The 15,373-nt window shown below is 39.6% G+C and overlaps 2 protein-coding genes across 5 annotated transcripts in view; one reads left to right on the top strand and one right to left on the bottom strand.

Annotated features, from left to right (window-relative positions):
- Positions 1–449: 449 nt before the first annotated feature.
- LOC144197214 (methylcrotonoyl-CoA carboxylase beta chain, mitochondrial) lies at positions 450–11,930 on the bottom strand. The gene is made up of 12 exons (XM_077717877.1): positions 11,765–11,930; positions 8,987–9,151; positions 8,720–8,916; positions 8,176–8,354; positions 8,009–8,089; positions 6,863–7,041; positions 5,856–6,048; positions 5,639–5,730; positions 4,798–4,954; positions 3,119–3,241; positions 2,245–2,487; positions 450–2,151 (listed from the first exon to the last, which is right to left on the bottom strand). Exons 1-12 carry the CDS (start codon positions 11,782–11,784, stop codon positions 2,065–2,067), a joined length of 1,716 nt encoding a protein of 571 aa, XP_077574003.1. The 5' UTR covers positions 11,785–11,930; the 3' UTR covers positions 450–2,064.
- A 2,427-nt stretch (positions 11,931–14,357) lies between these two features.
- The window catches only part of fnbp1l (formin binding protein 1-like), a 38,340-nt gene continuing 37,324 nt past the window's right edge, over positions 14,358–15,373 (top strand). For all 4 annotated transcript variants that reach the window (XM_077716673.1, XM_077716672.1, XM_077716671.1 and 1 more), the window contains exon 1: positions 14,358–14,525. In XM_077716673.1, the coding sequence (XP_077572799.1) occupies positions 14,439–14,525 (87 nt within the window). In that variant the 5' untranslated portion in view covers positions 14,358–14,438. The remainder of the gene's footprint in view (positions 14,526–15,373) is intronic.

Below are 15,373 nucleotides of genomic sequence, written 5' to 3'. Positions count from 1 at the left end.
TTGTTCTTAACTCAATTACAATATGAACAAAAGGCTGTCTGAGATTCTTCTTTTGAGGTTGAACTCATGCTGATAAGGAGACAGATGATCTGGATGATGTGGATTCGAGAATGGAGAGTGGGAAGACAAGCGGAGACAGAGGTCTGGATGATGTGGATTTGAGGATGGAAAGTGTGAAGTCCGGAGAAGACACCGTTTTTGGCAGTCGTGGACCAGTCCGCATCATTGTCAATCAGCGAATGAATATGCATTTTTGAAATACTATTTGGGAGGGAGACCCAAAGCTCTGTATGGATCAATTTATCAGGAATAAATCATCTGTGGATTAATTCACTCAACCCTGGTTTGTCCCCTCTGATGCTGAACACGCTCCGTTGTTAGACGGGATAAGACAGAGTTAGGGAATTGGAGTCAGGTGCTAAAATTATTCGTCTAACAATATCCATATGTTCATTAATATGCACATTCCATTTATTAAATAAATCAAACTCATTCCCATTTCATTGAGTAAGGCAGTATGTGTAGGAGGGCAGGAACATCTTACATTTCATTTACATGACAGTGTATATGCTCTATTTTCACGACTATACGGCGCACTTAAGCCTTAAATTTTCTCCAAAATAGACAAGGCGCCTTATAATCCAGTGCACTTTATATATATTATTATATATTAAGTGCCTGAAAGAGCTTAGCGAGGGGCCTCGCATTGACCACTACTTCCTCAGAGGTAGGACAAATAAGTCGAGTGAAGCCCAGTGGCGGGACACTCACCACAGTTCACAGGGTATCAGAACCCCAGACGAAGCTCAACTAAGCGCGGATCCACCAACGGACATGACCGCGTGGTTCCACCTTGCGCCACACACCCGGGGCTGATCATCCTGTGGTGGGCCAACCTCTGCAGAGGGTGTCTTGTTATAAGTGGCCGAAACACCCAATGACGTGTGGGGCAAACAACTGATGATGTGGCGTGCAGGTGGCACCACGTGATCCTAGCCAAATCCCACCCCATGTAAGACGTTATCTCCAATCTCTGTCAATTGATGTGCTGAATATTAGGGATATTTAACACCTAGTCCTATAAAGAAATCTGGACCAATACTAAAATTGTTATCACGATAAAATAAAATAAATCAGTCAATAGGGTACACCATCCGCTACAGTTCTTACAACTACGGCAATCAGCCCCCGACTCTATTTTCCCCGTAGAAAAAGTACTGTGCAGTGACTGCTTGGATATATAGTTATTTTGTCAATACACCCAGTATGACATCTTCACTTTTGATTTGCTACTTCATCTGTGCTCATCTCACATCAGCGATGAAAAACCTAGTCACGAAAATGAGCTCAGAGCTTGCCGTCATTCCCAGGGGCTTGACTAAAGAACTCCAACCGCTGGACATCGGCATCAACCAGGCTTTCAAAGCAAAGTTGCGAGTGTAATAGGAACAGTAGATGGGAGTTGGCGAACACAGCTTCATGAAGGGTGGCAGGCAGTCGCCGGGCTAATTATGCTACGGTTTGCGAATGGATTGTGGCCGCCTGGGCGAACGTGTCTGCTTGCACGGTTGTTCGAGCTTTTGCCAAAGCGAGTCTGGCGACAAATTGTTCTGTTGACAAAATGTCTGGTCATGTTAAACTGGTGTATATTTTGCCATTCCTGGCTGCGTATTTAAAAACTATGCGTCCTTTGTGTGTCAAATACAGAAATAGCACTCATTACTGACACTGCGGCTTTAAATGTGATGCACCATATAGTCGTGAAAATATAGAAAACATCAATTTAACACTACAGTGGAAGCTTTACTGACAAATAAAATCACAACTGCCTTCAAACTAATGAAATTATGTTTAAATTAAAAGAAAATGTAAAGCATTTCGTAAATGGATTCCAATGAAGGTATACTTTGACCAGCAGTATAGGGTAGATGTTCATTTTTTTTTCAAAAAACCTAGAAACCTTAATAAAATTACAAACATGATTTGCTTGTCTGCCTTCTGTGCTGAGATTTTTTTTTTTAAATATAGTATTGGTAAATGTCGAAATATGCTAGATGGAACTTTTCAAATCCGTAGAACTCCTGATTGTAGTTTCTCTTTTGAAAGTTCGTGTTCCTTCTGTTTAATGATCTCCAGGCAATCTCGAAGAACCTGTAGATACATATAACTACATTAATGAATACATAAGATTTGTCAATATTAACTGACCATGCACACCAAAAAAATGTATAGATCATACTATACCCTTCGAGTGTCTTGTGGAAGAATAACTCCATCATCCCATAGTCGCCCAGAGGAGAAAAAAGCAGAACTCTCCTCCTCTAATGTCAAGTTGATCTTGGACTGCATTTTGTTTGCCATATCTTCCTCATCCTGTTGGTGTTCACTGTTGGGATGAAGCAGAGAACCAGCGTAACCTGCAGCCGTCATGGACACTCTGGCATTGGGCCAAAGGAACAGGAAGTTCGGGTCAAAAGACCGTCCACACTGAAGACAACCAGAAAAATAAATGTGAGAATACTGGAATTTACATCAGATAAATTTCAGACATGAGGAAAATCAATAGTTTTTTTTCTAAAGGCAAATGTAAAGAATTACAAAGACTCAATAACTAACTACAGTAATGCCTTGACATACGAGTGCCCCGACATTCGAGCAATATTCCGAGCAAATATTTACATTGAGATACGAGACAAATTTTGAGAGACGAGCATTTGAGATGGTCAGTTGGCTAGGTTGCGAGAGGCTTCTTTATGATTTCTCCCGCCACATCTCCCTTGTGCAAAGATCTCTATGAGCACTGGGCGGAGCGTTGCATTTTTTCATGTTTTTTGTTGTTGCATTATTCAGTGGAAAATTACAATATACGAGTAAATCGACTTACGAGCTCAGTCCCGGAATGCATTAAGCTCATTCCTCATGGTACCACTGTATACCAATCAATAATCAAGACACTTATACACATTAAAATGTTAATGTCGACTTTTTTGTTGCAAAATTAAATGGCCTGTGAAATGAGATGCGATAGTGTGTTGAGCAAACTTGCTAACTAAGGGCTCCATGGACTATGGGCAAGTGATATGGTTCTTGGTTGTGGTCAAGCTGAAGAAACCATTACCATTGCGTAGCTGTCGGCACCATGACAACCACCTATCACCACAGTGACTTTGGGCACAGATGCACAGGCCACCGCTGACATCATAGAAGCCTGAGCCTTTATGCGGTTGCTGTTTATTTCTGCCTAGAACAAAAAGTAAAGAAGCATTACAGTAATCTCTCGAATATCACAATTAATCAAGATTACGCATTAACCGCCAAGTTGAAGTGTCACTGAACGACTGATTGATTTGGTTTATAGTTCAGAAATGGGTGATAAAGAATTTGTGGGATTAAAGTATTAAAAACGCTTAACTAATCGTGGGCGCTATGTATGTTTTTTGTTTGTTTTAGCGGTCACTTCCAATTGCTGCTAAAATGGTAGTTTTACTGGTTCCACGTCTTCTACAGTTTGAGTTTGATTTATTTAATAAAGGGACAGAACATATTAATGAACATATTCATGGTAATGAACATATATATGTAAATATGTAAGATTGTAGAACTCATTTCCATCTTTAGTACCTTTTGTAGGTTGAAGATAAATAACATACTGAACTAATGAAATACTAGACATACATTTACACCAGGGGTGTCAAACTCCCTTTAGTCTGCGGGCCGAATACATCTTAATTTGAGATCAAGCGGGCCGGACCAGTAAAGTCATTGCAAAATTACATAGAACTAACAATTAACTTTTTTTCCTTTGTATTAGTCACTAAAACTAATAATTAGTGCAAAGAATGAGTAAATTGTCAAAATGTTTATGAAAAGAATTTTCCTTTTACATTATGAACAATATATTATGAACAAGAGAATAACATAAGAACATAAATAAATGTCAATTCATGTTGTCTACACGTACTAAAACACTGCGCCCCTAGCGGATAATAAAAGAACTGTACATTTTAAAGAAAATTCTTTTTTTTATATACAATGCAGCTTTCTTCCCCGGGCCGTACCAAACCACCAGATGGGTCAGATCCGGTCATATGTTTGACACCCCTGATTTACACGCACGCGCACACGCACAAACACAAGTAGCAGTTTTAGAAGAGTTGTGGCCAGTTTCGTTCATCTAACAGCGAGCCTATGGGATGATTGACGAAGAGTTTCAGAGACAGAAGTATATTAATTGGTATTGAGTATATTAATTGGTATTGAGTTCCAAGTATGTGTGGCAAGGACAGTGACGGTACTGTATTTTCTCAAATATAAGCCGTATTTGTAACAAAAAAAGACTTAATCAAGGATATGCGCACATGACTTGTTACTCTTTTACACCAGTAGATGTCCCCAAAGTAACATTTATTATTTGTTGGTTATTTTGTTTTGCAGTAAGAAAAAAAAGTGAATGAATTAATTCCTTTATGATATAAACCCTAATAATGTGATTTTGATTAATACAGTATCGCAGAAATACCACGTGATTTTCGCTTCAAAGCAACACATTTGTAATCCCTGTAATCCTTGTGAATCAAGGGGTGGCTTATACATGAGAAATTGAAAAGTTCAATGATTTTGGGACAATTTTAAGGGGGCGGGTTGTATGCAAATAAATACGCTACTTTGGCTCAAAGCGTTATTTTTTCTTTTTTCTTCAGTCACCAGAAAAACATACTTGATGTGTCGATAAGTCATTAAACTTGACGAGTGATGGGCTCCTCACTCAACACTTGTAGGAAACGTGTGTATGTATACCTGTGACACTGATAGGGTGACTCCAGCGGATGGTGGAGTGTTCTGGAGGAAGATGAGTGGGATATCTCTCCGGTCACATAGTTGGACAAAGTGACATCCTTTCAAAGCAGCTTGATATGACAACTCTCCATTGTTGGCCACTATTGCTATAAGATGACTAGGTTTAGAAACAGAAAACACAAAATAAAGTATAAAGCGTAAACAGAGATGAGTATTGCACTATAGACCCCCAAGCAATGTTGGTGTCATGTACCAGCTGTGCCTCCAAATAAGATACCGTAAAATAACCAATCAAATAATGGGGATGAATGAGTGTGTGAGTCATTATTTTTGAGATTAAGACTGGAAATGGAAAGATGTTGTTTGATGTCAACACTATAAGAAATAAGCTTGTGTTGCAGTACTATTACTAGTTATATTTGACTTTTTTGACATGGCAGTTTGAACAATCATGACAACCCTCCACTCACTTTATTTTTGAATTGGCATTAAACTGTTCTGCCAATAAAGTTAAATGTATCAAGTAATACTGCAACACCAACAATTCAGTGAAAACCGAAGTTCCACTGCAAACATGTTTTTCTCAAATGTAAAGATATCTAATTATCTATTAATATCGACACTGATATTGGAAAGAATTCTGTTGTCTGTGTAGATTATACGTGTTGGTTTTTCATTTGTCTAATCGTGATTGTAAGAATAGGTCTATCAATGGTGATAATCACAATAGATCAGAAAAATTTCGAAAGAGCATTTTTTATCATTTTAGCAGCATCCATATGTTGTCTTATCGGACAGCACTAATCTTCTGAATCTGAATTATCAGCCATAGTTTCAATACCCATGAATCTTCGCAAAGCCAGTGATGAGTGTGGTTCCAAAGCAAGCCTTAAACTCCTGGAAGCGGCTCCCATCTGTCAGTCGACTTATAACCTGGATGAACAGAGACAACCAACATAATATCAGAAATACACTAATGGACATATATATTTCTATTCACTTTCCCCAACGCATCCCATTCTACGTGGTTTTAACAAGTAGTATGGTGCCTGATTTACCATTTTTGCATCCAGACTGTAATTGAAACTTCTGGGAGCAAGACCCAAAAGCTCGTCTGAACTGTAGAGTGGCTTTTCCTCATCCTTATTATCATCCTCGGGCAGCGTGAAGTTGAGGGTGGAGATGATGTTTCGAGTATATTCAAATGCCTCCTTCTCTTCCCAGGCAAAATGATCCACACAGCCACTCACTCTGAAAACACATCACTCAGACTTTAAAAGAAATCCGTGCTAATTAAATGCATTAACATACTCAGTAGATTCCTATACAGTGGTACCTCGACATACGAGCAATTTGAGATAAGAGTAAAATTTCGGGCAAATATTTATCTTGAGCTGAGACGAATTTTGATAGAGCATACAGCGGATGCGAGAGGCTGCTCATAAGAACATCATGGCCACTGTCTTTCTGGTGGCAACTCCCTCTTGTAATGTCTCTGCGAGCACTGGGCGGAGCGTTGCATCCCCCCCCCCCCCCCCCCGTTAGTCAGTGCAAATGGCGTATAACTACTTCTCGTTGGAAATGGTCGTGCGTTATCCTATTATGAGGATATTAGAGTGCATCATTTTCGGAATATTTTTAAGGGAATACAAAAACAAACATCCCTTGATAGGTTGCATCTGAAAGTCAGAGTGGGGGGGGGGGGGAATAGAGCCAACCCGGGAGAAGAAAGGTATAAAACATTTATAAAAAATAAGTTTAGTGTAAGGTTAGATTAAATGTATTTTTGAGTTTGCCAGAATTGTAATCCAAGTTCATTTAAATTTGTTTGTTATGGTACGATCGCGTTGCCGTGCAGAAAGTGCCCCTGCACCCCCTTTCTGTCTATTACTCTCTCATTTTCCTTGAAAGTGTTTGCATAATGGATTGTATTTTCTCACATATAAGGTGGCCCGCATATAAGTCGCACCCTCAAAATTGGCCTGAAATTGTCAAATTTGACAATTTTTCACGTATAAGCCGCCCGATTCCCAATTTTCACTAACCCACTGATTTCTGAACCTACTCAGCGTGAAGCCTGGCTCCTCCAAGTTCCTCTGGTGTGACTTCCTCCCCTGTGGCAGCCTTGACAAGTGGTGGTCCTCCTAGAAACATGGTTCCGATCCGGTGCACCATAACGGTCTCCTCTGCCATTGTGGGAATGTAAGCTCCACCCGCTGTGCATGAACCGCACACCACCGAAACCTTTATCATGGGGACTGGTTTATTAGATTAGAGATACTATTGATGATGAATGGGTATAAAAACATTTAAAAAAAAATTATTATATGTATATACACACATATATACATACACATAGGCTTCCCTCGATTATCGCGAATTCACTTTGTGATTCTTTTCCTGCTCTTAATTTTAATTTTTTCTTAAGTTTATAAAAATGTGAAACTCCACGCTGAAACTCGCAAGTTAGTTATAATAGCAGTGACCCTACTTTGTGATTTTTCAATTATCGTGGACATGTCTGGTCGACATTAACCCTGATATTTAAGGAATACTGTGTACAGTGGTATCTCGACATACGAGTAATTCAAGATGAGTAAAATTTCGGGCAAATATTTATCTTGCGATACGGGACTAATTTTGATATACTAGCAGACAGCGGACATGAGATGCTGCTCATAAGAACATCATAGGCACTGTCTCTCCCCACAACTCCCTCTACATGTCTGGTCGCAACTCCCTCTATGTAATGTCTCTGCGAGCATTGGGCGGAGCATTGCATTTTTTTCAGTGCCCCCCTCCCCCGTTAGTCAGTGTGAATGGCACATATACAACCTCTCGTTGGCAAGTGGTATGTGTGTATGCGTGTGTGTGTGCGTGCGTGTGTATGCATGTGTATATATATATGTGTGTATATATATATGTATGTGTATATATATATATATATATATATATATATATATATATATATATACACACACATACACACACAATGCAATATTATATAATTAATATAATATATCATCATCAATATAAAACAAAATAATGATGAATAGATTACAATTAGTGTAAGCAAAGCAAATTGGTAAACTCATGACATTAAGTGTATTTAAAACTCAAAATGTATAATCATTAACTGAATTAACTTTGGCAGCGTGGAGATCAGAATCTGAAAACATATTGATAAGTTTGACCACGTTTACATCCTCACCTGTGGAATTTTCATTGCAGACATAATGGCTTCATTATAGAATGTCCTCCCACCCTGGTTCTTGTCAGGAAAGATCTCCGACTGTCCATAATTAGATGTTAAGTATGTCAAAACAAAGGGACACTTTTATTTTAAAATTAACCAAGAGAACAGTGTGGAATATTGACCTGCAGTGGCAGAAAAGCTCCTCCAGAGTCAACCAGATAGACACATGGCAGACGGTTCTGAATGGCCACCTCTTGTGCTCGCAGCTGCTTCTTAACTGTGATTGGATAAGCTGTACCACCCTTAACCGTGGCATCATTGGCAATGAACACACACCATAGGCCATTGATTTTGCCAACACCTGGGAACACGTACAGTCAGACAAACACAAAATAGGGCAACTGCTGTTAAGATCTGGGCCTGGTTATATTTCACTTTGTTTAGCATCAAAATGCTCTTTTAATACAGTAATCCCCCGAATATCGCGGTTCATGTAGACCAGACCTGGCCACGATTAATTGAAAAATCCCGAAGAAGGGTCACCCCTGTTATAACTACCTTTTTTTCCCTTCAGTGCTAGAGTCTTGGTAGCAAGAGTGGCTTCCGCTTATGGGTTTCTGTGTGGATCTCCACATTTTTATGAACTTTAAATTAATTTCTTTTTTTTTTTTAATCGCAAAGAAGTGAATTCGCGATAATCGAGGGAAGACTGTAGTACTTTCTGACCCGTCAGGCAGCCTGCTGATGGAATATCTCCATATGGTAGACCCAAGCCCGCGAAGCGTGACAGCTCTAGGAAGTCTTCATCGTCCAATAGCAGGCGCAGTCTATCCTTAACCAACATTTTTCTGTTCCTCTGAGTGTGTCTAGCAATCGCATTCTCTCCTCCTCCTTTAGTCACCTTCTTATTCAGCTCTATGTACCTGGGAATTTTAAAAACACAATAGTTAATAAGGAAGCAAAATTGATATGAAATTCATATAAATCACTTACCTGTTGTGACATGTTTTACTATTTCGATGGTTAGCTTCATAAACATGCTGGTGGATGGCTTGAAGTGGGAGGTCTAACACAGGGAAAGCATTCGGGAGAGCTCTCCTCTTTCTGGCTGCAGAGCTTATATGTCGAATTACACAGCGCTGATGCTGTAACGTAATCCTGTAAAACAAGTTGGTATTTTTCTAAAGGCAAATGTAAAGAATTACAAGACTCAATAACCAACTACAGTAATGCCTTGACATACGAGTCCCTTGACATACAAGTTACATATTCCCCAAAACGTCAATACATCCTGTATCCATCATTTTATTTTGAAATAGTTGTGGGCGCCTTCCTTTCTGTCTGAGAATCTCCCTATATTTCGCTGGCCTACCAAAAACAAACATCCTAGCTTATTTTCTTTTTTTGAATGTGCAACTTTCTTCTTTATTCAAAACAAGCAGGGGGCTTTAGAACGAAAAGACTGTTGTTGCGCTATAAAAAAAAATCTCTTGAAAAATGGGTTCAAGAAAGGAAAATTTCAGTTACATTTGGGGGGATTTTTGTTAAAACATTGTAAACCAAAGGGAAATATTTTGAAAATAAAAACTCAGAAAATAGCGAAGCTGTTGCGTAGTTCATAAAACTAACTTCAAACGGAAATTACTAAGCGGAAGCACTGCAGTGTGCACTGAAGAAGGTAGGGATTTTTCTAATCAGAAGGGTGGGCAGCCCAGTGGGGGCGAGTGTGAAATGTAAGCATGGTTTCTTTAGCAATTAGAATAGAATTTTACAGAGATGCCATCTACAGGAATTTTACAGTCACAACAACTATGTCTTAGGTCATGTGTGCCACCTCCTACTTCTGTGTCACATGATCTTGTTGTCAATAAAACCAGTCGACGCAGAAGTGGGGTGGGATTTTAGCACAGAGAGACCACGGGAGGAACAGAGTTTGCATGTTCTCTCCGGGCCTGCATGGGTTTCCTCCGGGTACTTCCCATATTCCAAAAACATGCATGGTAGGCTGATTGGACACTCTGAATAGGCTCTAGGTATGGGTGTGAGCGTGAATGGTTGTCCCTCTTCTTGTGCCCTGTGATCGGCTGGCCGCTGATTTAGAGTGTCCCCTGCCTCTGGCCTGGAATCAGCTGGGATAGGCTCCAGCACCCCCCGCGACCCTAATAAGGATAAAGCAATTCAGAGAATGAGATGAGAATATGCAGAGTGTAATGCTTAAAACCACCACAAGAGAGCAGCAAGTTAACATATTTCTGGTCAGGCATACTCATAGATGATCCTTGCAAATGCTCAAAGCTTGAATTTATACACTCGGAGAAGGTAAATAAATTTAATCACTCGTCTATTAGGACCCAAGAGCTGTTTCTGGCCACCATTTCAAGATTTCAACGCTTTACGGTGGATGGTTTGGATAAATGTAGCGTGAGAATGTTAACATAAAACATCCACCCATCCATAGATCACGCTTTTTCTATTCTATACTCCCAGAAACACTTTTTTTCCCCTTGTTGTGACGGGAAGACTCGGCGAGACACAATGGTGCTGGCCACGCTGACCCAATGTAGTTGTATGGTTAGACGCCTTTCCAGGTCATTTACAAATGTCCTTTTCAGAAGAATTTCCGCCAGTGAGTTTCCAGGTGCACACGTTTCAGGAGTACCCTTGTCCCATTTCCAGAGTTTATCCGGAGTGAATGTGATTCACGCAAAATCGATATGCGCTGAAGTCGCGGCAGACGAATCATTCGTCAGAACTTGTAAATCAGATGATTCACAATGCACTCGTTACTGAATTCTTCTGCTTTACAGTGTAATTGAACCAAGATGGCGGAAGCCAGAGCGATGGTGCGAATTTTAAGGCATTTAAATTGGAAATGTGGTACTTTTCTGAAATGGTTGCTTCATTAAAAAAAAAAATCGGGATTTTTGGAGTTTAGGGAGGTTGTCCAGAGTTGCGTTGCATTTCCGGGTAAACTCCTCAAAGAAGTAAATGGCAGCTCTGCACCCATAAATAATCACGCTTTATAACGATTATAGATTACTGGTGCGAATGAAATGAGGAACCGGGCCCTGTTATCCATCCATGACTGATATTGCAAGGCAATAAGGTCGTAAAACAACTAGCATATTGAAGCAGAAGGAAGCAAATAAAAGCCAGGACTCCTTGGCATGTCACGGTGATTTCAAAAAGGAGGTCGTCACTTAACAAGTGACTGTTACTCCTTTCAAGAGAGGAGGGGAAAAAATGTAGGACATAGTGTGGCAGAGTCAATTATTTCTGAAAAAACATATATTTAATGCTAAATGTTTTTTAATTCATAATTTGAAGTTGTTTATATGTGTTTAAGTGCACGTGTTAGTGTTTTTTTCGTTTACTAAAATTAGCTTCGTCTTTGCACGATGTATGCACGAATAAAAATGTTTTCTGTCTCATTTTGTTGTTTCTCACAATTTACATATTAAATATTACAAGTTTGAGAACTAATTAATTTCGTATGTAGAGGTACCACTGTACTTGTCAGGGTGGAGGAATGGTAGTAAGCACACATGTACAGTAAGCGGGCAGTACGCATTGAACTGTTACAATCTCCCATTAATCAAAATGTGGAGATACTATCTTTCCGATTTTTGAAAAAAGTTAGAATTTCTCATCGTCTTTTGACGCCTGATGACCTGCAAATGTAGTATCGTTGTTTACTACTAGAAATGGAGGCCAAAGGTCACAAATGGACGAATATAATGAAACAAGCTGATGATGATCGACTTGACTTACCTTGCAATCGAGCTGTACATTCCTAAGGGTCAAGTATTACCTGCACAGCAGCTAAAACTTGCTTGTAGAGACAAAATCAAAAGCGAAAACTTACAGGCATAGATATCATATATGCAATGCGAGATTTTCGAAAGGAGAGTTAGCGGCATAGTTTTTGGAGACCATCTTGCGTCGGACGATCAACGATAAAACACTTGGTTTACAAAGCATAGCTGACATCTCGCGTTATTTATAAGATATTGTGTGTGTGTGTGTGTGTGTGTGTGTGTGTGTGTGTGTGTGTGTGTGTGTGTGTGTGTGTGTGTGTGTGTGTGTGTGTGTGTGTGTGTGTGTGTGTGTACAGGTTCTTCCTCGTATTAGTAGTTGGATGTTTGCAGTTAATGAGAAAATGTACAGCTGCCATCTAGGGGTAAAAGTATGAGTTCATTATTGTAGCTTCCATAAATAATGAATAAAACAGTAACGTGAGTCAACAAAATATGGGGGCCTCCTTGTCCCAGTGTCTTGGTCATCTAACGCCATCATTGTCGCTGAAACAGTTCCATTGTATTTATTTTCTGTTGCTATCAATAGCAGCAAATTAGTTAATTTAATGACTAAACCAGATTAAGGAAAAACCTTAAAACACGCAAATTAAGATTAAACGTTTTGGCCACAATAGGACAAAGCATTGCTTTTAGAGAAATCGCGTTACTCTGATTTATGCCTTTTGCTTTCACAAGATTATTCCACAAGATTATTCACCATACATCACAGTGTAGTAAATGAATACATGAAATATTCATCATTTGAATTGATTTGTATAAACAGTGCAATTGACCCTTTATAGTCTTGGTTGCACTAGACAGCCAATCTAATTTGATTGTGACAGTTTAACCGTTATTGATAATAGGTGGCCGACTGGTGAATGCGTTGGCCTAACAGTTTTGAGATCGAGGGTTCAATTCCAGTTTTGGGTACAAAAAATATGCAGGGCACACTCTAAATTGCTCCTAAATTTGAGTGGAGTTGTTGTCCTTTGTCTCCTTGTGCCCTGCAATTGGCTGGCCACAAATTCGGGGTGTCCTGGTCTGGATAGGCTCCAGCCCCCCCTGCAACCACTGTGAGCATTAGCAGTACGGAAATGAATGAATGAATCAATATACCAATTCACAATAATAGTAATAATAACTAATAAATAATATTACTAATAATACATAATAATAATATTATTAGGCGGCTTGACTGGTTAGCAAGTTGGCCTCACAGCTCTGGGGTACAAGGTTCAAATCTAGATAGGTCCACCTGTGTGGATTTTGCATGCCAGCGTGGTTTTTCTCCGGGTAATCCGGTTTCCTCCCATATTCCAACCGTGAATGGTTGTCCGTCTCCCCATGCCTTGCGATCAGGTGGCCACAGATTCAGGGTGTCCCCTGCCTCTGGCCTGAAGTTAGCATCCAGCACCCCCTGCAACCCTACTGAGGATAAAACGATGAAAGAATGAATCAATGGACGAACGAACGAATGAAGAAATCATAATATAATATTATTATTAATAATAATAGGCCGGGGTGGTGAAGAAGTTAAACGCAAAGAGCAAACATTTTAAACTGTGAGAGCCAAAGAGCCAAGAGCAGCAAAAAAATCCAATCTGCCAAGTTATTTTTAAAATATAATTTAATTAATTATTTATTTTGAATTGGATCTGATGAGGTTGAGGGTGTTTTATGAGAGAATAAAAATAAGAGAAAGATGAAACGAGGCAAAGAGCCACAGTCTATACAAAATATAATAAGAAGCAAAGAGCCATATTCATTTTCGCTGGGAGCCGCATGTGAGGATTTTCATATTTTTATGAACTTTAAAAAATAAGATAAAATAAAATAAATCTTTTATTCTTCTCTTCAGTGCTGAGTCCTAGATTTTCTGGATTTTCACATTTTCATGAACTAAACAAAAGGAATAATTAACATACCTGTCAACCTCTGCCGACAACTGCCCTTATAAATGATCATGATTCCCCCCACAAAACCCCCAAAAACGTACAAACACCTTACGACACTTGTTTACCCGTGGTAACTCGTTTCTTACTATGTGGCTCCTCCATGCTTGCTTCCACGATGTTTACTCTATATATATCTACGCATGCGCATGTCACCCTTCATCGATATTGCCTTACGCACTGCTAAAAAAATACATACGATTGAGGATATTTTTTGCTGGTATACCATGACAATAGTAATGATCGATGACAATAGTAACGATCGATGACAATAGTAACGATCGATGACAATAGTAACGATCGATGACAATAGCGTTGTTGGCTACCAGCCTACGAGACTATCTGGATTTTAGCCAAAACGGTCTTGAGAGGTTTTCATAAATATTGGCGATTTTTTGAAAAAAAATCCCTGTACAGAAGTCGGTGTACGGCGTATGTACATGATTTGAAATGGTAAAAAAACGTATAAAATACGTATAAAACGTACAAGTTGACAGGTATGAATTAAAAGCAGAAAATAAATTGCGAAGAATTGATTTTGCGATAAGAAAAAAGTCGCGATAATTGCGGGAAGACTTTAGTTCAGGGATGTAGAAAACCACCAGGGTTTTGGAGGGCGGAGAGCAGGAGTGTGCGTGTTTGCGCGTGCGTGCAGACACTTTGTACTCCTGCTCGGGTTTGGGTAAGCAGTTTATGGAGAACCGGAGTGGGGAAAACAGCGTCCAATCCCGGCCAACTCAAAAGGGGCAATCCGCGATGAGTTGGGGAACAGAGCTCTGGGTAAATCTTCTTAAGACTTTAACACCACTTTCAAAGTGTTCCGCTTGTTTATGTTGCGAGTTCATTGTTCAACTGAGTTAGTAGAAATGGAGAGAAAAAATGTGCTGGGTTACATTTCCCCGGTTTTTTATATTTCTTTTAGGGCGTTGTGTTAAGAACAAAACAAGAATATAAACTAAAATCAGGCGGCTAAAGCCAGACGAGTGGCTAATGCTAAAGCTAATCCTCGGCGCACCTCCACGGTTGTGACAGCGGCGGAACAAAAGACAGGTTTGCAGTCGCGGGACAGCCCTGGCGATTCGCTCCTCTTTTTCCTCCTCCTGTTGCAACACTTTTCTATTTCCTTGAGTAAATGTAGTCTTTAGACCGGCAAGTTCTATCTTGACCCTTTCTTAGGTGTCACACCCAGTTTCGAAGGAAGCTGGCATGGGTTGCTTGTTGCAGGGCGGAGAAGATTTAAGAAGACGCTCCGATCGTCCTTATTGTCCCTCAAATGGTCTCCATAGGCGACATAAAAGTTAAATAATTGTCTGCTTCAAGTTGACAAGACGAGTTATTACAGATGATCCGGTTTTGGACATTAATTAGGTTTACATGCGGAACAAACATGTTGATTCTGACTCGAGTAGTCACGTGACTACAGCAAAATATAGCAACGTTGTGTTTGTTTTATTTTACATTCGATGGCATTACTTAGCTGTAAGGGCATGTCATTTATTGTGTCTTATATTTCGTAGTGCTGTTTTAAGTGGGTGTGTTGTTAAAAATCTGCCCTTCACAAGGATAAAGCTCACTGTCCTCATAAAGCCAGTTTACTTTATTACCATAATTTTGATAATTCCACCTAC

Source organism: Stigmatopora nigra, chromosome 5 (assembly GCF_051989575.1).
Source record: "Stigmatopora nigra isolate UIUO_SnigA chromosome 5, RoL_Snig_1.1, whole genome shotgun sequence".
NCBI classification, from domain to species: Eukaryota; Metazoa; Chordata; class Actinopteri; order Syngnathiformes; family Syngnathidae; genus Stigmatopora; species Stigmatopora nigra.
Note: the sequence above shows the minus strand (reverse complement) of the source record. Positions and strands in the feature narration are given on the sequence as shown.

Coding starts and splice junctions, on each gene's coding strand:
- LOC144197214 (XM_077717877.1), bottom strand. CDS start 11,784: ATGTACAGCTCGATTGCAAG. Junction 5,731..5,855: donor ACAGTCTGGATGCAAAAATG/GTAAATCAGGCA, acceptor CTGTTCATCCAG/GTTATAAGTCGACTGACAGA. Junction 4,955..5,638: donor GGCTTTGCGAAGATTCATGG/GTATTGAAACTA, acceptor TTCTAAACCTAG/TCATCTTATAGCAATAGTGG.